The sequence below is a fragment of the Ursus americanus genome, chromosome 30 (genome assembly GCF_024610735.1).
Source record: "Ursus americanus isolate L20-20 chromosome 30, mUrsAme1.1.p, whole genome shotgun sequence".
Taxonomy (NCBI): domain Eukaryota; kingdom Metazoa; phylum Chordata; class Mammalia; order Carnivora; family Ursidae; genus Ursus; species Ursus americanus.
The window spans coordinates 17,988,833-18,013,659 of NC_142156.1; the positions used below are offsets into that span (position 1 = coordinate 17,988,833).

The 24,827-nt window shown below is 50.8% G+C and overlaps 1 protein-coding gene across 4 annotated transcripts in view; it reads right to left on the bottom strand.

Annotated features, from left to right (window-relative positions):
• Positions 1–500: 500 nt before the first annotated feature.
• KDM2B (lysine demethylase 2B) overlaps positions 501–24,827 on the bottom strand; it is a 115,007-nt gene continuing 90,680 nt past the window's right edge. For 2 of the 4 annotated variants that reach the window (XM_045777341.2, XM_087857384.1), the window contains 11 exons: positions 19,757–19,981; positions 14,198–14,341; positions 12,936–13,022; positions 12,504–12,764; positions 12,181–12,294; positions 11,479–11,517; positions 10,654–11,333; positions 9,773–9,936; positions 9,530–9,691; positions 8,607–8,825; positions 502–1,771 (listed from right to left, as the gene is read on the bottom strand). In XM_045777341.2, coding sequence (XP_045633297.2) covers positions 1,590–1,771; positions 8,607–8,825; positions 9,530–9,691; positions 9,773–9,936; positions 10,654–11,333; positions 11,479–11,517; positions 12,181–12,294; positions 12,504–12,764; positions 12,936–13,022; positions 14,198–14,341; positions 19,757–19,981 — 2,277 coding nt within the window. In that variant the 3' untranslated portion in view covers positions 502–1,589. Of the gene's footprint in view, positions 1,772–8,606; positions 8,826–9,529; positions 9,692–9,772; positions 9,937–10,653; positions 11,334–11,478; positions 11,518–12,180; positions 12,295–12,503; positions 12,765–12,935; positions 13,023–14,197; positions 14,342–19,756; positions 19,982–24,827 lie in introns of all 4 variants that reach the window. The other 2 variants (XM_045777355.2, XM_087857385.1) reach the window with 2 other exon arrangements.

Consider the following 24,827-nt stretch of genomic DNA (forward strand, 5'->3'; position numbering starts at 1 on the left):
GACCCTATTGTTAAAAAAAATTCTGTGTTCTAAAAGGACTTCTCCCTGGTTTCTGTTGTCAGCTGGAGACGTCCCCTCACAGCCAAGTGCCTCCAGCCACCCTGGCCCAAGACTCGCAAGCGCAGTGTGTGGCCTCCGTGAGTTGCCTCCAGGGAGAGGTCGAGGAGATGGACAGCCCCCGCCCGCTCCCGTGGTGCAGTTATTTCATACAGGGGGATCAGAGGCCCCCACACAGGTAAGCCACCCGCCCCTTGAGGCGGTCTGTACCGAATCCCTACTCGTGGCCACTGGGGCAGCGCCCTTGTCTCCCACTGCCTTCCACAGCCCAAAACTCCGAAGACGGGAACCCGTGCACACTGTGGGGCCGCTGCGTTTCTCTAAGAGAGTTGTTTATACCGATGTCGAGACGCAGCCTCTGGACTTCTCAGATTTCTAGTCCACTCCTTCAACAGAAACTCTCCAAGGCCAAGAGTGCTTTTTTGTACAATTGTTTATACAAATTCAACAAAGGTAAAACCGCATCAGGGAAGGTCTAGGAAAACAACACAACAATGGCACTTATGAAGGCATAACTTTACAACTAGGAAATAGCCATGTTATAAACCTTGAACGAGAACTCAACTCACTTCAAAGGAGAGAAAACAGGAAAAGAAAGGCTATGTTGGATCATTTATTCTACTTCTTGACCCACTGTATAAATTAGATCTGGGTAGAGTACAAGAGCTCATGCTGGCGCAAAACCCTCCTGAGTGCAAAGGCTGAAGTCTGAATTTTAAAATTTTGAGAAATGGGTGAATTCTATACAGAGGAAACTTGGCAAGGTGTCTTACTTCGACTATAATTAACATATATCCACATGCTTATGTAATTCTTGACGTACAAAGCAGGCTCTCAACTTCCAGTTAAACATGCTTTTAATTGGAAGGTCTTCACCTGCTTTGCCAAATCTGGGCACGTGTGTAGCTGGATTACTGGTGTCGATGAAGTACAGGTTAAGTTCTCTCCTACCTTAGGGAAACAAGGAAACTTGGCAATCTCAAAACAATAAAAACACAAGTATGCATTCAAACCTTGCATAAATAACTTTTAAACAATTTGTACAAAAATAGTTCTGCATAATGTAAGATGTAACAAAACCAAACAAAAAAATGTCACGACGGCAGCAGATGTGGTGTGTGGTCCACTTTACGTCGACACTGACCCCCGGAGCTGCAAGGAATGAGGTGTCCGAAACAAAACACCACCACCAACACAAACTCCCAAGCTCCTGCTTCAGTAAGAGAATTTCTTCAGCGTCCATCCTCCTCTCCAGCGGGAATGTCTTCTTGGTAAAGGCCGCCTTTAGAAATGGTCCAGAAAGCAGTGCAGTTACAATTCAGATAGACCAGAGCAAAGTGTCCGGTTCACTCATCGCCCGAATAGGTGGTGGAACGGCTTCTCCCTCAGCAAGACTTGCAAAACGGAATCGTGTGGTCTGTTGTTTCAAGTTCCAAATTGAAAATAAAAGCCCTAGTTTCTGTAAAGTTTTTTCCCCTCCCCTGCCATTTCCCTTTCCCCCCCCAACCCTTATTTACATACTTGTCCTTGGACTAACTCAGTTTCTGCAGGAGTTTTTCTTCCACTTGCCCAAACTGGACACTCACAGACATTTCAGCTATGAACTGTTCACAGCCTTCCTTGGTAACCTGCTTGCAGTACCTCAGGTCAATATGACAGATATTTCCACAGCGTTTGAAGAAGGACAGGCACTGGTCAGTAACCTTATTGCAGTCTGCAGGGAAGAGGAGACAACGTGAGGTGGAGGAACTGCAGAGGCCGAAGGCCCCTCCCGCCACCCAAACCCCAGCACTGAGCCATGAAACAGGACAGAGCCCTTGAGCATGGTCCAGCCCCTGGTGCCCTAGGGAAAACTGCACTTGCTGGAAAGCGCTCATTAAATGGGGAATGGTTCCATCTACCAATTATAAAGGTTAATGTATCTTGAAAAGCATCCAGACTTCCAAGTGAAACCACTTAGCAGCTTACCATAGCCTCTTTACATGTATATATTCTCACCTGAACAGGTCTCCTCTCTATGCTGTTTAACAAAGACAGGACCACACAATATATTAAACAGCTCGCTTTCCCCATCTAATTGTCGATAAATACCTATCTACGTTATTGTGCACTTATCTGCTTATTCCCTTCAGAGCAGTTGCGGGGGGGAGCAAAGGGTGAGAGTGAGAACATCTGTATGGTCATCTTGGGATCCTTTGCCCTCATGGGGGCACCAGTGCTTTCAGAAAGCGAGGCACAGCGGGCTTCTGAGCCCCTTACTAAGTGTTTACTGGAAACCCATGCAGAAAACCACGGTGCTACAAGGAGCTGGCGAGATTCTGTTGACAGTGAGCAAACCCAGAATTCAGAAGCTTTCATCATGCTCTCACTTAGACACACTCTTCTACCCATACTCTCTCAATTTATACTTTGCTTTTACCACCCTCTTGTGTTTTAGAACTGAATCCATAGTCTATCGGCTTCAATGCCCCTTAGCAAATCTGAGGCTCAGAGTCCCCCTCTGAGCCAGATAAATCCCTTCATCTCAGTGGTGTTCAGCTTGAAGTCTCTGACACCACTAGTGTCTGCACTTTCCTTTTTCCATTCAGGTGAGTGGGGTGAAAATAGTCAGGCCAACTGTAAAAAATAATACAGCCTTAGTGCCGGCCTCATGCTTATCAAAGACCCAGGTTTGGAGGTGACGTAAAGAAGTAAGAAGCTCAGCCAAGTTGCAGGATACGAAATGAACACACAAAAATCAGCTGCATTTTTATACACTAGCAACGAACAACCAGAAAATTAACTCCATTATAGTAGCATCAAAAAGAATAAAAAAATACTTAGGAATAAATTTAACCAACGAACTGAACGACTTTGTACACTGAAAACTAAAAAAGTGCTGCAAGAATTTAAATGGAGAGCTACCCCATGTTCACAGGAAGACCTAATATTGTTAAAATGTCAACACTACTCAAAGCAATCTACAGATTCAATGAAGTTGGTATAAAATACCAGGAGCATTTTTTTTTGAAGAACTAGAAAAATCTATCCTAAAATTCATGTAGAAGCGTAAGGGATCCTGAATTGCCAAAGCAGTCTAGAAAGCAAAATTGGAGGACTCACACTTCCTGATGTCAAAACTCACTACAAAGCCACAGCATGTATTACTGGCATTAAAGTCATGTAGACGAAGAGACCAGGAACTGACAGCCCAGAAATTAAACCTTTGAATCTTCAACGATTTTTGACAAGGTGCCACAACCACTTAGTGGATAAAAGACAAACTTTTCAACACATGCTGCTGGGAAAATTGGATATCTATATACAAATGAAGCTGGACATTCTACCTCACACCGTATACAAAATTAACTCAAAATTTAGAACTAAACATGAGAGCTAGACTATATGACTTTGAATTTGTCAATGGTTTCTTTTTTCTTAGAGAGCATGGGGGGAGGGGCAGAGGGAGAAGCAGTCTCCCCCACTAAGCCAGGGCTTGATCTCAGGACCCTGGGATCATGACTGGAGCCGAAGGCAAACACTTAACTGAGCCACCCAGGCGCCCCTGAATTTGTCAACGGTTTAACACCACACCAAAAGCACAAACAAAAAGAGATTGAACTAAAAAACGTTTGTGCGAAAGACATTACAAGAAAGTGAAAAGACAACACACAAAATGGGCAAAAGTATTTGCAAATCATGTATCTGATACGGGATTAATATCCAGAGCATATATTAAAGAACTCCTACGACTCGGGGCGCCTGGGTGGCTCAGTTGGTTGGGCGTCCAACTCTTGATTTCGGCTCAGGTCATGCTCTCAGGGTTGTGGGTTGGGGCCCTGTGTTGGGCTCTGTGCTGAGCGTGGAGCCTGCTTGGGATACTCTGCTTCTGCCCACCCCCCACTCCCCGGCTTGTGTATGTGCTCGCTCGCTCACTCAAAAACAAAAAAAACTCCTACAACTCAACAACAAAAAAATCCATAAGCTAGCTCATTAAAAAAAGAAAAAGGACATGAACAGACATTTCCCAAAGATGATATACAAAGAGCAAATAAATGAAAAGCTGCCCAACATCACTAATCACTAGGGAAACGCAGGTCAAAACCACATTGAGGGACACCTGGCTGGCTCACTTGGTAGAGCCTGCGACTCTTGATCTTGGGGTTATGAGACTGAGCCCCGAGCTGGGTGTAGAGATTACTTAAAATAATACATATTTCAAAACCACATTGAGGTATCACTTCATACCCACTAGAACGGCTATAAATAAAAAATGATTAGCAAAGATGTGGAGAAAATGGGACCCTTGTGCACTATGAGTAGGAATGTAAAATTGTGCAGCTGCTATGGAAAACAATATGGTAGGTTCCTCAAAAAAATTAAACCTACAATTACCATATGATCCAGCAGTCCACTTCTGGTTTATACCCAAAAGAACTGAAAGCAGGGACTTGAACAGATTTTGTACACCCATGTTCTCCTAGCAGCATTATTCATGACAGCCAAAAGGTAGAAGCAAGCCAACTGTCCGCTGATGAACGAACAGATAAAATTTGGGATATACACACAATGGAATACTATTCAGCTTCAAAAAGGAAGGAAATTCTGACACACGATACCACGTGGAGGAACCTTGATGACATTATGCTAATTAAAATAAGCCAGTCAACAAAACACTATAAGCTATTACCTAACTCCACTTTCATAAGGTCCCTAAAAAAGTCAAGTTCACACAGAATGCGGACTGTGAGGGGCGGAGAGAAGGAGGAACGGGGAGTGAGTGGGTACAGAGCTTCCGATGGGGTGAAGAAAAAGTTCTGGAGATGGTGGTGGTGGTTACGCAACGATGTAAATGAACTTAAATGCTAGTGAACTGTATACTTAAATGGTAAATTTTATGTTATGTATTTTACCAAAATCTTTTTTAACTCTGGAAGCTGGAGAAGAGCTAACAGTTTGGTAGATTCGAGAAAGCTTAACCTAAACTGGCTGAAGGGAAAGCAGAGAAGCAGATTTATTCTATAAACAGCCAAAGGTTCTGGTAGTGGAAGCAACAAGCACAGGAAATGGAGCTAAAGAAGGGTTAGATTCCCTCCCCAGCTGCAAAAGAGCGGAGTTTCAGTCTCTGAGGGTAACAGAGAAAGTCTCTGGTTTGGGCACCACCTGGCACAGCAGGATGGGGCATCCAGTCAAAATCAGGGTCTACAGGGAAACTCACCCGCTGACTGTTGAGATCCCCCAGCCTCCTCCCCTCGCCAGGCCCTAGGACACTGGGCAGCCTAGTTTGCACCCTCCCACTGGGAGGTCAAGAAGAATCCTTTTGGCAGCCCTGACCAGCTCAAGAGAAAAGTCTGAAAGATCTCACATCTGGGTTTCCCCAAAGAAACAACCCATGCTGACCACAAAATGACTGACGTCTGCAGCCTCCGATCACCCCAGAGTGGACAACCACACACCGACACTAAATCCGAGAAGGATCTCTTATGAGGGCCACTGACCATGTCTGAAGGAAAAAGTATATGCAGGGAGAAGAAACTAAAACTATCAATATCCTCAGGGTGGAACTAAGAAACAGGAATAGGCCTCTCTACAGAAGTAAAAACAACAGGTGAGGGGAAAGGATGGGAGGATGTGGAGGGGAGGGTGTGAGTTCAAAGAATAAAATAAAGCTATAAAATTTAAAATACAGGTTGAACCACATGAAACTGCCCATGTTTTGACTGTTCTTGACCTAGAGAAACAGCAGCAATAAAAACCAGGGCGCCCGGGGGGCTCAGTCGGTTAGGTGTCCGACTCCTGGTTCTGGCTCAGGTGATGATCTCAGGGTCGTGGGATCGAGCCCTGCACTGGGCTGTGCTCTTTGGGGAGTCTGCCTGTCCCTTTCCCTCTGCTCCTCCCCCGACTCGCTCTCTAAAATAAATAAAATCATTAAAAAAAAAAAACAAACCTGCATGAATTGTGTGTTAAAGTGGAAGAAAACTCCCAGAAAAGCAAGGAAAAAGACACAAAGGTGGGAAACAGGAGGAAAAAAAAATATATATCAGAGCAATAGTTAATAAAGAGATAACAGAAGAAAAGGAAATTAAGAAATAATTCAAGGAAATTTCCCAGAACTGAAGGACATTTGTTTCTAGATTGAAAGGGCTCATGAGTGTGGTGGATGAAAAGACTGAAACCAAGGCTCATCATCAAAAATTACAGAAAACCAGGGGCTCCCGGGTAGCTCAATCTATTAAGCATCTGCGTCCAGCTCAGGTCATGATCCCGGAGTCCCTGGATTGAGCCCCGCATCGGGCTCCCTGCTCAGCGGGGAGTCGGCTTCTCCCTCTCGCTCTGCCCCCCCCCACCGCTCCTCTTTCTCTCTCAAATCTTAAAAAAACAAAAAAAAACAGAAGAAGAGCAATAAAGCAAATGTCCTAACAAACTTCCGATTAGAGAAAATATTCACTGAAGGATGAAGTATCAAATGGTTCCGGATTGGACTCTGGAAGGCAAAGAAAAAGGAGCAATGCCTCCCACTTTCTGTAACAACATGGTTCCCAGATCCAGCTAAGCTATCAATTAAATACGAGGGAATAATAAAAACATTTTGGACAAAGTCTAAATGTCCTCCATGAAATCAGAGAGGCCAAGAAAAAATGTGGGATCAAGGAAAGTAGGGACCCTGCACAACACACAGACCAAGATAATTTCTAGGATGGCAGTAGGACACAGTCGGCAGGCAGGAGTTGGGAGAGAGGAAGTCCAGAAGGGAGAGCTCCTGCAAAAACTGGTCGGGGCCAGACAGAACAGTATTCGAGTCTGGTGCAGAGTCTGTGTAGAGACTAAACAAAAAAGAAGCAATTATTATTAACTCCAGGAAATAAAAAAATTGTGCAAGGCGGGAAATGTACTTATAATACACTATTTAGCTCAACAGCGGACAGTACTTATGTGGCCATAAAAGAAAAAATTGAGACGTAACTGTGAACTGGAAAGATTAAGGGGGGAGAAGATGTAAGAGCGGTCCTTGTGTTCTGCACGGCAGGCTCATGGATACAGAAGGCCCGAGTGGAAAAAGAAAATCAAGAAATAGCAACATAGGTTTGCTGCGTGGAAGTATGGAGACACACTGGAAGAAAGAATTTAGGGTGAGTGTGTGTGAGGGGGGTGGTGAGAATCGGGAAGAGAAGGGAGGGGCCTGCCTTGCGCACCCACATAAATATTCTGTGGTAAAATTCAGCCTGCACAACAGCAGCTAGACAGCCGTAATTTCACCGTCACTAGAGCAGATCCTTCAAGTTCATGGATCCTGAAGCACGCTCACAGCCATCTATGTTATGCCGCAGACTTATTTTTATCATTAGTTAGTTGATGGCAAGGGAAAACTTTTTAAAAAGCAATGCATCTAAAAGAGACTGGGTATGGAGGTTTGCCTCCAGTACGGCACAGCTCCTAACCCGAACAGAGATCTCTCTGTACTGAGACGAAGGGAGGACCTGCGTGGAAAGACAAATGCCAAAGCGGGTTTCCACGTGCACAAGCGCGGCCAGGCCAGCGCTGCAGGGGAGGGGGACTGACGCCGGGATCTCTGCTACAGGCACGGAACTCCTAGTCACTAGAGAGTCACCACAATACCCAGCCCTGCTCGGGGCTGGAACAAGAGCCACCTAGGCCCTTCTCCAGAGGGCAGCTCCGGCATCCATGCAAGACCACGAGGGGAGCCTTGAGCTGGGATACTCAGCCCTGTAGGGCTCGCTCTTCTTTGCCTCCACAGGGAGGGACAACCCTTGCCACCAAAACTCCCCGACGAGGAGGAATGGCTTCCTAGGTAGAGAATGCTCTCGCACCATTCCTCCTCCAACGTGGCACAGCTGACGGGAAGGTACGGATCTACCAAGCATGAAGTGAAGGTGTCCTTTATTAGTTCCTAATTTCTGGAGGAAAAAAGTGGTTTTTTAGGTCTTATGTAAATCTTACATACACAATCTGACACCCTAAGCGATGAGACCAGAACTGGGTGACCTGGGTGGAGACGGGCCACGCTCTCTGTCCACCTCGCCATCAGTCACACCCCAGGGCCTTGCGAACTGACTCCAGCCCCATCAGCAAGGAGACAGGATCCCGCGGACGCAGAACCCCAGCAGCACCAGCTGTAGAGTCTTCTCGCCCCTGACGGCCCCTGATAGCAGGGTTAGGCAAGGGGCACCTAAGCGTGGACAACCAAGCTACTTCATCGGCCCGAGCCTGCCCGGCCTCACCGCCCGCTGCTGCCCTGCTCCCCTCTGCTTGTCTATACCACCTGGGAGAAGTTCCTCAAGCCGGTATTTTGGGTCAGGAACCATGGCTCTGTGTTTTGGCTGCTACCAGCACCATTTTTTGGCAGCAAGTATTACCAACCCAGCAGTAACTGCTGTGTTTCATGCTCCTCCTCTAGTCCAGGCCGCGTGTCTGTACTGTCACAGATCTGTCCTCGCCCTAACACCGCGACCCTCTAAGAGCAGGCACACAAAGTACTTCGCCCCAAATGTGAAGGTCCCAGCCCGTCCCCCAGGGTCCCAGGCAGACTTCGCTGGGTGCCCCCGACTGACCTGATAGGTTGATTTCGGTTAAGGAGTCTCGGGTGGTGGTGCCCACAGCAGTGAGCAGGTTGATGGACTGGTCGGTAACGTGGTTACAGTAACTAAGGTGGAGCTTGGAGAGCAGGGGCATGTGGCGTATGATGAGCCGCAGGGAGGCGTCTGTGATGTCCAGGCCTGCTAGACGCAGCTCCACGATGTTCCGGAGCTTGCTCCGATTGTCCATCTGACCTGAAGGGGGCAGGAAGGAGAGGGGCAGCATGTCGACCCGACCAGGGAGATCTAGTCACATTGACATAGCAGAAGGCCGAACAGCCACATGTCACACTTGGGTTTCAAATGGCCATTGAGTGTTTCCCCAAATTAGTTCTTTCACTTAAAAATCCAAAAGATTCCACAGCAAATCTCACACGTCTGGAGTGTTGACAAATCAGAACATTTAGAAACACAGCCCCCATTCTACCCAGCAGTACTCAGCTGGTTGGAGCAAGACAGCACAGCCTCTCTGGATCACCACGCTTTCCTCACGTAAGCCACAGGCGGGGAGCAATGACCTTTGCAACCCGGCCCAGGAAGGCTCCCTCTTGGGAGCCCATCCCTAACTACACTGACCCCCGTGTTTATGGAGGCTTAAAGCCAACAAAGGACAAATAAATGGAGAAGCAGTCAGATGCATGCGAAGACCCCACAGTGGAGTCTTGGGTGCGCAAAGAAGCCTCTGCTCTCACGCATCGCTTCTATGCCTGAAGGTGCCCGAGAACATGTCAGCTGGGACAACCTCTGCATCTTCTGGAAAAGGGCTAAGACCAGAGAAGGCTTGAGAACATATGTACCAGGTGGGGCCTGTGGGGAAAACCAGATCCAACGGCACAGCCTGGTCACACCGCCTCCAAGCTGACCCCCTTGAGCACACACACCTGGGCCTGGCCACTCACCTGGCCTGTTATCTGTGGGTGGGGACAGGAGATCCCGCATCTGGGCATCCTTTAGTCCTTCTACCCACTGGACATCCAGGGTCCGGAGCAACGGACAGCTAGAGCTACAGAGAGCTGAGACCGCGATCCACGAGCAGCCCGACAGCACCAAGTCTCGGAGCCCTGGGGGACAGAGGTGGCAGGTCAAGAGACGCGACCCAGCACCCACCACTGCACCTCTGCGGTCCCTGGCCCAGTGCTCACCAGGCAACCGGTTGATGAGCCAGCTCAGCTGTTTCTTGGAGATATTGGTCCAGCTGAGGTCCAGGGAGACAGGCTGCCGCCGGATGATGCCACTCAGCATCAGGGGTGTGATGGACTTGCAGTGGTTCAGGTCGATGCGGGTCCATAACCGCTTATCGCAGCACCTGGGGGCCAGGCCCAGCAGAGGGGGCGTCAAACTTAGGGGCTTACGTGGGGAGCCCCCTGCATGGCTGTGGCAACTCCCCCACTACCAAGTTTGGGGGTGGGGGGCTCCCCAGCTCCACCCTCTGGATCCTTCGTTTAACACCTGTCCTGCCCACACCTGGGCACCTTTGCTCTGATTGCCACAGGCCCCCACAGAAGGTGCCAGTACCAGTTCTCCATTAAGTATTGACCGGGGGCTTCACTACTCCCCCTACAGGCCACTTCTCACAACAGCGCTCTAGGCAGACACCCTATAACGTACGCCCTTCCATGGGTGAAGGTAAGTGACCTGGCAAAGGCCACAAAGCTACGAAGTATCAGAGCTGAAGTTGAGATCGGTAACTGGAACCCTTGCTTTTAACCTGGGCTGCCTTCTTAAGGACAAGGGTTCCACCTGGTCCTTAGCTCATCTTCCAAGGCCGAATCAGGCAATCAACTAGGGTTCACCTCTTCTGACAACTCCAGCGTGACCAGATTGCTGGAGCCACCTGGAACTCTTTTGAGAAGAATTACGCTGGACTGAGCTTAGAAGGAAAGAAAGATCATCACGAGGGACTAAAGTGGGCACACATACCACGCATGCGCCATCCCTGGTCTAGTCTAAGCCTGAGCCTGGAGCCCGACACCGGGCCAGTCCCTCGCTGCCTCCCCATCCAAGCTCAGCCAGCACCCCTCACCAGCGGTTCCAGGTCCTGCAGACCCGCATGCAGACACACAAGTCTTGGTGGCTGAGGTAGCTGAAGACGGCCATCCACACCTCCCTGTGCATGACGTGGGCTGCCCCATCATCCAGGGGCAGCGAGTCAGGCGGGGGGCTGATGGGGGGCGGCCGAATCACGTGTCGCTCCATCTGGATGCACTTGGGCGGGGACACAGAGGGAGGGGGCCGGGAGATGACACGGGGTGGGCTGCGCAGGCCAGGCCCCAGCTGGTGCCGCAGCTCCCGGGGGGTGCCGGTGAGCCCCTTGCTGAAGCGGTGGGGGCGCTCGCAGAGGCCCAGGGGCCGCTTGGGCTCCTCGCTCTCACTCTCGGGCTCTGACTTGATGGGCTGGTGGTTCTCGTTGGCCAGGCTGTTCTCTGTCTTCTGGATCTCTTGGTTCAGCTCCTTGCTTAGTTCCTTGCTCAGCTCCTTGGTGGGAAGCCGCCTCTTCCTGCGTATCTTTACCTTTTTCTTCTCCTCGGGGCCCTCTGCCCCCTCCGTGCTGGGTCCAGCGGTAGGGGAGCTGGAGCGGGAGTGGTCGCTTTCCCGGGCTTTGGGGGGCGCCTCGGGCAGGTCATCCTCCGGCTCCTGCTTGAAGCGTCGGAGAGGCTTGTTGGCAAGAGCCATCCGGTCCTCGGCGTTCTTCCAAGACCGCCGCTGAGGGAGGAGGGGGAGCGAGGGCAGCTAAGCCCCTAGGCTCAGGGACTGCACCCACCCAGGCCTCTCCACCCTCTGACGTGGGACCCACTGACCCAGGGGCAGGCGTGAGGGGAGAGGAAGACAGGAGAATGGAAAACAGTACCTTTTTCCTGAAAAGCTTATCTTCTTTGCCAGGTTTTAGCTGTCACAGGGAAAAAAAAGGATGCAGAGCTTGCTCCCAGGGTTCATGGGATTTGGTCCCCTCTACCCCCAACCCCACCACGAGTCCACAGTCTCTAGAGTGGGGGCTGGAGGGTCACCTTTCCCACAAATCCCACCTCTACTGTTACTGAAAGACAGTGGGCCCTGCCTGCTGCTTTTAAGAGAGAAGCTGGAAGGGGAGAAGTGTGGCCGAACTGTTCCCACCCAACTGACCTCCCACCCTCGGACAGACCCTGAGATGTGCACTGGCCCACTGAGGTCGGACTTGGCCCTGGGAGCCAGTCCTGGAGGCAGGGGCTGCGGGGTTCCCAGCGGAGCCTTAATGGCTGGAGCTGGGCAGACAACCAGGCGCCACCTCGTGGCCAAAGCGGGAAGGGCCGGTGGGCGGAGCGGGGCCGCCAGGATCCTCCGAGGTTCCCAGATCCACAGGGCTTCCGCGCGGCAGCTTCAGCTTCCCAGGCCCCACGCCAGAACCTCGAGCCAGCGATCCGCGACTGGGGCCTGGGAAGCTGCGGCGCACAGATGCCTCGGAGCGGGTGCGGCAATGGGCTGGAGAACCCGGGGAGGGGTGGCGAGGGGGCGGGGGCAGCCCGGGACTCGCAAGTGCCCAGGGCCTCGGGAGGGCGGGGCGACGTGGGAGCACCTGCTGCTGGAAGTAAGTGAGACTGGATCTCCACCAGGGGCTGAGGCTGCTGCCTAGAGGGGGCCTCGGCGAGAGGTGAGAGGAGGAACCGGGGGACGTTTGAAGCGTCGAGGCCTAAAGGGGTGGGAAGAGGAGTGACTCGCTGGTTTTCCCCTCCTTTCTTTTGGGCCGGGCTCTCAGGACTTATGTGACCTGCTCAGGGCAGCCAGAGGCCAGGACCCCGAGTTCTCCCCCTGCCCATCTCCGCCCCCGCCCCCGCCCCCGCGCCCCACACCCGGGACCAGCCAGGCCACCCCTCACTGCCCGCTCCTCCCAGTCCGTACTCGCTTGCGTCCACTCAGCTCTTGGGGCTTCTCGTATTTCCGCTTCCTCCTCAGGTGCACGTCGTCCGACTTTCGGCGCAGGATGCCGTCCGGGGGCACCTTCTTGGGGTGTTCGTCTGACCTGCGCCGAGGCACTTCCTCACACTCACTCCTCCGCTTGGCAGGCTCCTGCCCTTCCTTGTTGTCCCGGTTCATCTTCTGCTCCTTGAGCAGGGAGCCAGGCAGGTTGGAGGCATACTTAAAGCCAGGGCCACGCTTTTGCTTGTAGGCCAAAAAGAGAGAAGGAACAAACCAACTGTATATCTTTGGACTTGCCCCCCGCCCAGAACCCACAGCAACCACTGGCCGACAAGGCAGGGACAGGCTGCATCTGGCAAGACCAAGGTCCGCCCCTCCCAGGCTGACCCCTGGGACTTGGAGCCCGACACTCACTTTCCCGGTCTTGCCGGCGTGGTTACACTTTGGACACTCCCAGCAGTTTGGAAGCTCATCGTTCACCACGCCCTCTGACTCCTTAATCTGCAAAGGACACACACCAGTCAGCAAGCAGGGAGGGGGCAGAAGATGCCACACCTGCCGGGAACATCAACTACCCCCTCCCAGGTGTCATTTCCAGCCCATCCCTGACCAAGAGAAAACAAAGGTGGTTAAGACGGGTGGCTCTGGATTCTGGCCAGGGGTCAAATCCTAACTTTGCCTCTTACTAGCTCAGCGCTCATGGGCAAATCACTCCCAGCTCCGTGGGCCAGTGCCCCCCATCGTGAAATGGAACATACCTGTCTCACCGCCGTTCTGCAACAGGGAGATAACCTAGGTAAAGCGATTGCTCAGGGCCTGGCACCCAGAAAGGACCCCACCAATTGTTCAGCCATTGAGTAGCACTGTCCTGGGTGCTAAGTGTGAGCAGCTCCCAGGGGCTGTCTCTGATCTGGGAGACAAAGTCACCAGGCAACTAAAACGTGGAGGTCTGACTTCCAAAGGCAGGAGAAAACCGCAGTGCCCCCTTCAGAGTGGGAGGTGTGTGTAGGACGCTGAGCCTTAAGACAAACCCCCTGCCACCACCACAGAGGAACGGAGACACTCCAGAGCTGAGGTCACATCTGGGGCAGGCAGACCTCAATCTTGCTAAAACACACAGATACACATAGGCTGACACCTGGGATGATGGGGAGGTGCCAGGCATGATGACATTCTCTGGGGACAGCCCAGAGCAGTCTCTTCCCTTCAGCGGTGGAACGTGTTGCCTAAGACAGGCAGGCCCAGCGCGGCGGTCCCCGTGAGAAAGCAGCCCTGCCCCGGGCACACGGAGGGAGCAGGCTCTTGGCATACAGCAACACTAACGCAACCACCTGTCGTTACGGGACCCGCCCTCCCCTGGCCCAGGCCTTGTTCTCCCAGAAGCCCGGAGCCAGGATTCCAGCAAGCGACACAAGCACCAAGTCTCTCCCTCTGGTCTGGGTGCACGACTCTGGGAACTGTCTATGGTTCTGAGGTATTGGGGGGGTATGTGTTCATTCCCTCAAAGACACGGGTGGGGACAGTCTGAACTACTCCAGACCCTTCGTGGCCTCACCCAGAACCTCGCAGACTTGGCCTCTGAGGAAGGAAGCTCACAGGCCCCCCAGCATCAGCACCCCCGGAGGCCCACTGTGGGGGTGCCGAACAGCACAGCCAGAGCCCCCGGGACTGCTCACCTTAAGGCATCCAGGGTGGATGATTTCATTGCAGATGGAGCACTCCATGAGCATGAGGTTAAACTTTCCTTCTTCCTCTTCCACGGTGTCTTCCTTCCCGGCCTCGCCACACACCAGGCACACGGCAGTGTGGGGCAGCACTGGCTGAAGAGCCGGAGAGAGCGCAGCCGTGTCAGCAGGGGCCAGGACCCACGGGGGACAGGTCACAGGCCAGGAGTCAGCGAGAACTGGCTCCAGCCCTGCCCGTCGTTCATTCGCTCATTCAGTCCAATATCCATCAGGCTACTCTGTGCGTGCCAGATACTCAGGGCTGGAAGAGCACCGAGCAAGACAAACAGAAATCTCGGCCGCCCTGAGCCTACACTTCAGCGGAGGGAGGCAGACAAGTGAAGAACAACAGTGTATGTTGGGACAAGGGATATGGAGACACGTACAGCAAGGAGGCCGAGGGGTGAGGGGGGCAGGGGGGGCTCCCTGGAAACATGGAGGCCAGGGCCAGCATCATGAGCAAGGAAGGATCTGAAGGCGGGGGCAGGGCATGAACTGCGCCCAGACCCGCGGGGGGCCGAGGCCACGCGTCACCAGCCCTATCACAGCACCGTCCCCACCACCTTTCCAGGGAGGTCTGCAGGGTCAAAACCATCGTCAGAGTAACACTAAGATGTTATCTGCCTTTTCCAACTATGTTGACATTTGCTCCGGTGAGTGAAACTCTGGCACTTGTCAGGGCGGCACTGAGTTTGTCACTGCCACGCGCTCATTACAAAGATCACCAGGTTTCTCTGAAGGGCTTTGATGAGGCAGAAAAAGCTACTGTTATTAAAACCCTGACCCTTGAATACGTAACCTTTTTTTAAAAAATATTTTTTATTATTTGAGTACCTATCTTTTTAATGTTCTGTATGACAAAATAGGAAGTATACATAAAGCACTAGGGCTGCATACCAAAGGACGATGCTTATCGAAAGGAAAGGCCCTCGTGACTAAGCTGTGACCTGACTTGGTCATTTTCTCCATGGAACATCATTCTACTTGACAGAATAACTGATTAAAAAAAAAAAAAAAAGTACTGGCAGATTTCTCAAAGATGAAATGAACTGGTCGCTTCCAGAAAAACAAATTTGTAGCATTTGTTACAAAGGATAAAATTCAAATTTTAAAACCAAAATTTGAATTTTGGAAAACTTACATTAGCCACCATGAACTGGACAGCTTCCCAATACTTAAAAGACTTCGTTCTACGGAGATTGGTGGTGGTGGTAACAAATGTGATTACTTTGTTTTTTACATTGTATAACACTGTGTGCCCCTATTTGGACAATCTGTATAACTCAGGAAGCCAGTGTTTTCCAAATAACCGTGATGTTGTAACATCATGCATGAGCAAATGAGCTTTTCCAGGGGCAAGAAAGACTAATGAATTTTAATGTAACAGTATGAAAAGTTCATTGATACAGTTTCAGATTCCACATTGCAACTAACCTTTAAGAAACTACCACCTGTTGAGTCCCTGCACAGTCTCAGAGATACCCACCGCTACGAAAAGACTATGGAAATTACTCCTCTCCCTTTTCCAACTACAGATGTGCGTGAGGCCCCATTTCCCTCACATGGTTCCTCCAAAACAACATACTGGGATAGAACGAAGACAGACACATGTGTGAAAATGCAGGTATTGTCTAATGAACCAAACATAAAAGAAGAGATTTACGAAAACATAAAACAATGCCATTCTTCCTAATCATTTTTGTTTTGGAAGATGGAGTTATTTCTTGTAAAAATGTTATTTACAAAAAAAATGTTCTTTATAATAACATGTAGTAAGTCTGTTCTTTTCAAATGAATTCAAAGTATTTTTTTAAACTTCCCTGTTTTAATTTTGAATACAATAATAATAATAAATAACCCACATCAACAAAGCTCTTTGGGGTCCCCATAGTTTTCAAGAATTCCCAAGACCACATTTGAGAACTGCTGTACTGGGCTATAAAACCCCCTGCGGGCGGGCCAGCACTCACACACACCCACCTCCCAGTACCTGGGATCCAGAGGAAACACACAATTTTATTACACTGAGTTAAAAGAGCTTCAAATAAGCTCGGATATATGCTCCACTAAATGAAAAGTCTATAAGATGGCACAAACATCTGAGTTCAAATGAATAGAATACTGAAGGCAAAAGAACCATCATTTGTTCAACAAATACTTAATCAACATCTGCTAAAGCCTGAAGCAAGCAACCAAAAGGGGAACAGTAATGAGGAAGGCAGCTGTTCCCTCGAGCTGTCCGGGAGACAGAGCACGCTAAAATCCCAGGAAAACATGGGAAAGGCACGTGCCTGTGCCACAGGAAGCAGCAAGCAGCTGATGTTGGGAGGACACCCAGGATGGGGAATTTGGGCTCCTACAGGCAGAGAAAAGTGGGGAGCAAGAAAAGCAAAAGGCACCTCCAACCCACATGAGAGGGACAGAGAAGCAAGAGCCAGATGCGTGCAGCAACAGCGGGGAGGGCAGGCCAGCCACGGGAGCGCAGACAGCCCAAAGCTGGGCGTGCTGGGTGGGGACTGACGCGGAAATCAGCAGGTGGAACCACAGGCAAAGCCACCTCAGAGACTCAGGAGGGGAACCCAGGCCCAAGTCAGCAGGGCGACAGAGCTGGACAGCGTGAAGGGATGAAGTCTCACAAGGAAGAGCAAAGGGAAGGCTGGTCATGGGCAGAGAGAGACTCTGACACATCAAGAGAGAGGAGTCTGGAAAGGGAAGAGAGGTGGCTTGCATGTGTCAGAGGTGGGTAAACCATGGCAGAAAGAGTCTCTATAAAGTAGAAAGGTTGGAAGAAGAGTAAGGAGGACGCCCAGGGTCAGGCCAAGACTACATTTACTATTAGTTCCAGAAGCCCCATCAGGTTGGACAGACACACAAAAGTGAGGTTTCCTTCAACACTCACTGAGCCAAGTGCCGGGCTAGACACCAGAACTGCAAAGCATATGTGACAGCAGAGACAGGTCCCATAACTGCCTGGAACACGGGGCGGGGGCGGGCAAGGCTCAAGAGGAAGACACAGTGCTGGGTCATGGCCCATGTGCCGAGTTTTAGGCGACAATGTTCTCAAAACCAACAATCCCTACAGACAAACTCTCTTAAATTCTGATAGAATGCGACAGGTCACATGGACCCTCACTCCAGAAAAATGTATACATAGGCATGCAGAGACAAAAAGCTGTATTTAATTTCAAGGGCACTCCCAAATTTCCTGAAATCCACTGAAATGACCTGGGTACAGGTAACAAAAACCCAAGCAATGAAACAAAACTGTATGGCAAAGGAAACAATCCACAGAGTGAAAAGGCAACCTATGGAATGGGAGCAAATATTTAGAAACCCTGCATGTGATGAGGAGTTAACATGCAGAACACATTAAGAACCCCAACTCAACAACCAAAAAAAATCCAATTTAAAAATGGGCAAAGGACTTAACCAGGCATTTCTCCAAAGAAGCTTCGGCCAACACACAAAGATGCTCAACGTCACCCATCACCAGGGAAATGCAGGTCAAAACCATTCGGGTAACCACTACCGGAACAGCAAGTCACAAGTGTGGGCGAGGGTACAGAGAAAGCGGGACCCGTGTGCACCGCTGGGGGGAAGGGAAGGTGGAGCAGCCTCTGTGGAGAACAGCATGGCGGTCCCCAAAACAATTAAAAATACAGCTACTGGGGTGCCGGGTGATTCGGTTGGGTTAAGCATCTGACTCTTGATTTTGGCTTGGGTCATGATCTCAGAGTCATGGAATCAGCCCCAGGATGGGCTCCGTGCTCATTGTGGAGCCTGCTTGAGATTCTCTCCCTCGCCTATTCCCCTCTGCCCCTCCCCCGACTCAGGCGCACATGTGCCTACGCATTCTCTCTCTCTCTCAAATAAATAAACAAAATCTTAGGAAAAAAACCCACAGAGCTACCATATGATCCAACAATCTTACTTCTGGGTATATACTCAAAAGAATTCAAAACAGGATCTCAAAGACATACAGGGCACCCCCATGTTCACAGCAGCATTATTCACAAGAGCCAAGAGGTGGAAGCAACTTAAACATCCATCAACAGAGGAACAGGTAAAGAAAATGCAGCCTATACAAACGGTGGAGTGTTATTCAGTCTTTAAAAAGGAGGAGGTCCAGACTGGCTCAGTTGGTAGAGCATTCAACTCTTGATCTTGGGATCCTGAGTTCAAGCCCCATGTTGGGCACAGAATTTACCTACTTAAAAAAAAAAAAAAAAGAGGAAATCCTGATCCATGCAACAATATAGATGAACCTTGAGGACTTTATGCTCACTGAACTAACCAGCTGCAGAAGGAGGAGCACCAGTCATATGAGGTATCTAAAGCAGTCACACTCAGAAGGTAGAAAGGTGGTTGCCGGGAGCTGGCGGAGGGGAAACGGAGTTGTTCAACGGATATAGGGTTTCCCTTTGGCAAGATGAAAAGGTTCCAGAGATCAGCTTGCACAACGAGTATAAAGGTAATATGACTGCACTGAACACTTAAAAATGGTTAAAATAGTAAATTCTGTTCTGTGTTTTGACCATAGGAAAAAAGGAAACAAAAAACCACTAAACTAAAACAAAAACACACACAGTATGTGTGGAGGGAGAAGGCGAAGGTGCCCCTGGGCTCGGAGGGGCAGCCGCAGCCAGAGAGAAAGGCGCACCCAATGCCAGGCTGGACCTTCGGAGCTCACCCAGGAATCCTGTCCCTCCTGCTGAGCCTGCTTTCCCACAGGAGCAGAAAGATCACTGTTCCCACAGGGAGGACCCCGAGGCCTTGGGAGCAGCGCCCTGCGGAAGGCAGAGTGTGTATGTGCTGGACGGCTGCACGGACAGATGCCGGGACTGTGCCAAGTTGCCAGAGTCTCTGTCTACCACCCTGTCCTGGAGCAAGGCTGGGGGCAGTGAGATAGTCTGCAGGAGCTGGCCAGGCTCTCCGGCAGCCCAGCTCCTGGGCACCATAAATCAGTCCTCTTTATCTGGGGCAGCCCCCTCAGGAAGGGGCACTGACCTTTCACCTAGACCTCTGACTTTGAAGGCAGGACAGGAAGGAAGGGAGGGCGGGCCTAGAACCGTCATGAACTGGACCATAAATGTTGGCAATGGGGTCACAGACAGGACAGGCTGACATCTTTAATGGCAGAGACTTCAAAGTACGTGGTCATCTAGGGAAGGAAGGAGTTCTAAGACCATCAGCGTATGAAGAAAAAGCAGCTCAGCACCATAAGTCTGCCCCTCCCACCCCATTCCTGCAATGTGGAATCTGAAACAGCACTGGTCGGAGCCCCCTTTCTTCCCACAGGGAGCACCTCTGAGGGGTTTCTGCAGCTGGAACATTCTCTTTAAGGGAGAGACTAGAAAGACCAACAAGCAGAAGCACAAGCCGGGGAGGCGGGGTCTGGATGCAGAGGAGGGCGCGGAGGGCCAGGGTGCTCCTGAGGACGGCAGGGCCGCCAGCTCTGCTCTGCCCCCGGGCGTCTCTGGGAGACGGGGCGCCCGCCGCACTCGCACTCACCGCGATGCACTGCCGCATGATGCAGCTCTGCTTCATCCGCCCGGGGCCCCCGAACTTCTTCATGTCCTTGCAGAAGTGGCACTCTCCGCACTCGGTCCGCAGGCAGGCCTCGCACTTGCGGCATCGCGTCCGGCGCCGGCGAGCTCCCGCCGTTGTCCGGTTGGCGGCCAACTTCACGGCGGAGGCCGGGCCCAGCTTCCCCTTGGGCCGACCTACCGCCCGGTTCTGCGGGAGAGCACAGAGGACCGTGAGATGGGCCACAGGGCCGGCCTGACCCCCACGGCAGGGCGTCTGGTCCCAACCCCAGAACCTCAGACGGCGGAGCTTATTTAGAAACAGGGCCTTTACAGAGGTGATCCAATTAAAATAAGGTCATTAGGGTGGGCCCTAATCCAATAGGACTGGCGTCTTTATGTAAGGGGCAATTTGCACACAAGCACAGAGGGAGTGCTGTGGAGACACAGGAAGAAGATGGCCATGTGACTGGAGGGGTCTATAAGCCCAGGAAGCCGGCAGCCCCCAGACGCTGGAAGAGACAAGGCGGATCCTCCCCTAGAGTCTTCAGAGGGAGCATGGTCCTGCCAGCACCTTGATTTCAGACTTCTGGCTTCCGAACTGTGAGAGAGGAAGCTTCTGTTGTTTTAAGCACCCCCATATTGGGTACTTCATTATAGCAGCCCCAGAAAGTGACTAGAGGACACCCTGCTTCTGAGAGCATATCCTGGTTCAAGACCCTTCCGCGGCTGCCACGTCTCAGCACAGGCCCCTGCCTGCCTCCGGCCAGGTTCTGCTTCCCCCAAGAGGCTGCACACGGCCACACGGAAGGCCTCTGTCCCCTCGGCCAGGAACACAAACCCCTCCCTACTCCAGTTGGGTAAGACCTACCCATTCTGCAGGCCCCAGTCTACACACTGCTTTCTTCTGACAGCCCTCCCTGCCCTCCCCGCCCTGTGTTCAGCACGCCTCCTACGGGCTCTGTTCTCAGGGGCCTTCCCTTTGAGACAGAAGAGCTCAGGAAGGCAGTTATCAAGAGTGTCTTGTCACCACTGTCCTTTGACAAGATGGCCTGGCACACACGGTGTGCTCAATGGACTGAACAAAGCCTGGTAGAATGCGACAGTAACCTTAAGGAGCCTTGACTTCTGAGCTCTTCTCTAAACAGGCACCAAATGCTTCTTTCCCCGCCACTCAGAAGAAAACAGAGAAACAGATGAACAGAAGAATGGTGCAGCAATGCAGAACAGTGAACCAGCCAGCCACAGGTCCTGCTCAGAGTCCTGCTGTTGGGGCTGGCAGCTGCAGAGCCCCTTGCCAGCCAGGATCCATGAGGGGGCTCCCAGGCCAGCTGCCAGAGGACACCGTCTGCTGAGGTCCCCTGTGCACCTGGGACTAGAAGCGGGAGGGACCAAGGCCAGTAGTGTGTGTTATCTGAAACACCTTTCCAAGTAGCAGGAGTCTGCTAAAAATGGTTCATCGGTCAGGGAGACACACTCCTTATCCCAAAACTATCTGATCAAATTGATCTGATGCTTACAACAGCCCCTTCGCGGCCAACTAATCTCAAATTCGGTACCAGCCTTTTAGTTTTACTTGCTTGCCACACCTGGGTCCCTCACAAAAGCCCCTCCTCTTGTCAGCTCCCAGGCCCAGAAGTATGGTCACTATGTATCACAACAGTGCAAAGGGTCCTCTTTCCAGAGACCCCTCCCCACACCACCAACCGGGGCTATCTAGAAAGCTATAACCACATCAGGAAGAATTTCTCTGTGAGTAAAGCCTCGCCATCATCCACTTCTTCCGCAGTGCAGTGGTCCCTGCAGAGAGGTGAAAATCTCACACTTCCCCCAACCCCCTCTGGTACTGACACTAGGTGGATCCTTCCCTCCAATTTTTTTCCTAGCAGCCTGCAACATTCCAGGGAGCCCTGCTACTCTGGATCTTTATCCCACTCAACATTCTCTGAACTCTGAAGAGGAAAGGGAGACACAAGACGTGGCTCCAGTGGCCCATCGGTCTTCATCGACTCCACCCTGACCCCACTGCTCCCACAGAGCCACTCCACACTCAGGCCCCCCCTCAGCTGCAGGGTGACGCGGCCAGTGGCCCTGTCACCAGGGAGGCCCACTGTGGAAGGGGCGGCTCCCACACGAGCTACTTGGTCTTCCATCAGTGAAGGTCTCGCAGTCTCCTCCCACCAGTCCTTACACTGTACCCCAGTGAGGTCTGGGGTGCCCCTTGTCACACACAGGAGGAGCTTAGCAGCCCTAACACCAGAAGAGGGACAAATCGGCCTACATATCACACACGTCCATTCAGGTCAGGTACTGCTACCAAAGGAGTAGTTAAAAAAAAAAAATTTTTTTTTCCAGAGCCTTTGGAGTTGAGAATGGTACACAGGGGCCATGGATCTGAACACTAAGCAGCTGACCAAAGAGCAGCACGTGTGCCAGGCGGAGGCAGCCGTAAGGATGGTGACAGCAGATACTTGCTGACTGCCTGCTCCTGTGATCCTTTTACGTATGACAGGACCTTATTTTCCCAATAAGAACCCCACGAGAGATGCCATTTCTCAGACGAGGAGACTGGAGGCAGAGGTAAAGTGACTTGTCCAAGGTGACGGAGCCAGCAGGAGATGAGCACGCGCCCCACCTGAGCCCCGCGGACCAGAGCAGATGAGCAGGTGCAGCAGGGCGCGAGCCCACCGGACGGGAGCCCACACCCCTGGAATGGGCCCCCGGTTAGTGCCTTCACACCCATAGCAGACAGGTGCCAAAAAGAGGTACGGAGAAGCACATTCACTTCCAGAGAAAAGGAAACCAGGAAGGTTTCTCCCTCTCTTCACAGCTCGCCAGAATCAGATTCCACCCCTATAAAGAGCACATGTCCCAGAAGCAACTCACTCATCTAATCCCTGAAACGCGGGCAACGAGGCGGACGATTCTGAGCCCCAAGTCGGGTACAGAGAGAGCAGTGCAGTCCGACCTCCAAGGACAAACCAAGGGTGAAGGGCTGAAACTCTGACCCCCAGAGCAGGCGAGTCTAAGGACTAGCTGCTTTGGTGAAGGACTGAAAACAATTCCCAGAGTCCAAACACCGCTCTCTCCTCCCACTCAGGAACGCCAGGTATAAATAGCCACTGGGCGCCTCTGGCCTTACTGGCCGCGGGGACAGTGTTCCTCTGAAGTAAAACGTCGCGCCAGTGTCACAGAGCTCATATGTGACTGTGAAACAAGCCTACCTTCCCGTGCTTTCCAAAGCACATTCTCATCCAGAGAGGCACTTTTCCAACCCGTGGAAAAAACAAATCCTCCTGGATCCCAATGGCGGCTGAGACATCCTGGAAAATGACAGAGCAAATGACAGACAACGTCCTGAAAAAGATGTGAGGAGGCCCTGTTTTCCAAAGACCTCGACTCAGCCCGTCTCTAACCGGCTGCCAAGTCAAGCTAGAGAAGTTGCTGCTGCCTGCAGCTTCGTGGCCAGCTTTTGTGGGAAGTGGGAGCCAGCTGGCTCATCAGGAGTTGATTAGGCAACACCTGAAATGCAGGATCCTAAGACTGACCACCCAGAAAATCAACAGGTGAGAAAGACACTGGAGGGTCTCTATGAAGGAAGGTAAACAAGCCAAAGCCCTGTCATTCTGGCGTGAAGCTTCTGTCCTAAGCTCTTCTGCATGGTATCTAAAGGTTCACAACCCAATTCTAAATTCCACTCTACCCTACCTTTGCCTCTATTTGTTCAAGTAACCCAGAATGCATCTTTGTTAATTTCAGCATAAACTGGTCTTCTCAGCAAAAGGGAACGATGGTATCCACTGACCTTCACTTACAAACCAGCCTTCTCAATCCCAAGGCCACTTGTTGATTTTATCAACCCAGCTCCACCTGTTAAGGAAATCTGCAGTCCCACACGCGCCCCCCACCCCCACAAATCATAATATTCCAACACCTCTGCTCCACCAGCTACTCCTAAGCATCTTCCTTAAAGGGAACACTATTACAGTAGTTCTTTCATGCGTTCCACAAATATTTGCAGAGCCCCTACTATCCATCAGATCCTCTTCTGAATATTCATGGCCAGAACCTCTTTAATCTCTCATCTCTAAAACGCTGGGATTAAAATTACTTGGAATAACCTAAGTTAATGAAAAGACATCCCATGTTCATGGATTGAAAGACAATATTGTCAGGATGGCAATACTCCCCAAAGTGATCAACAGATTCAATGTAATCCTTATTAAAGTCCCAGCTGGTTTTTTGCAGAAATTGACAAGCAGATCCTAAAATGCATGTGGAAATGCCAGGGACCTGGAAAGGCCACAAGGATCTTGAAAATGAAGAATAAAGTTGGAGGATTAATACTTCCTGACTTCAAAGCTTACTATAAAGCTACAGTAAACAAGACCACGTGGTGCTGGCAGAAGGGCATACGGATCAATGGAATTGAGACTCCAGAAATAAACACTTACAATATTTATGACCAAACAATTTTCAATGACCAACTGATTTTCAACAAGTGTGTCAACACAATTTAGTGGGGGGAGGAATAATCTTTTCAACAAATGGTTCAGGGACATGCAAAAAAGAATGAAGCTGGAGCCCTCCCTCACACTATATGAAAATTTCCTCAAACATGGATCAAAGACCTAAATGCAAGAGCTAAAATGGTAAAACTCTTAAAAGAAAACATAAGGGTAAATCTTCATGACCTTGAATTAGGCAATGATTTCTTGGCTATGACACCAAAAGCACAGGCAACAAAAGACAACAGATAAATTGGATTTCAAAACTAAAGACTTTTGTGCTTAAAAGGGGCACAATCAAGTGAAAAAGTCCAGAGAATGAGAGAACATATTGCAAATAATACATCTGGTAAGGGACTAATACTTAGAATATATAAAGAACTCTAACAACTCAACAATAAAAAGACAAGCATCCCAATTTGAAAATGGGCAAAGGATTTAAATAGGAATTTCTTCAAAAACATATATATAGGGGTGCCTGGGTGGCTTAGTTGGTGAAGCTTCTGACCCTTGATTTCGGCTCAGGTCTTGATCTCAGGGTTGTGACAC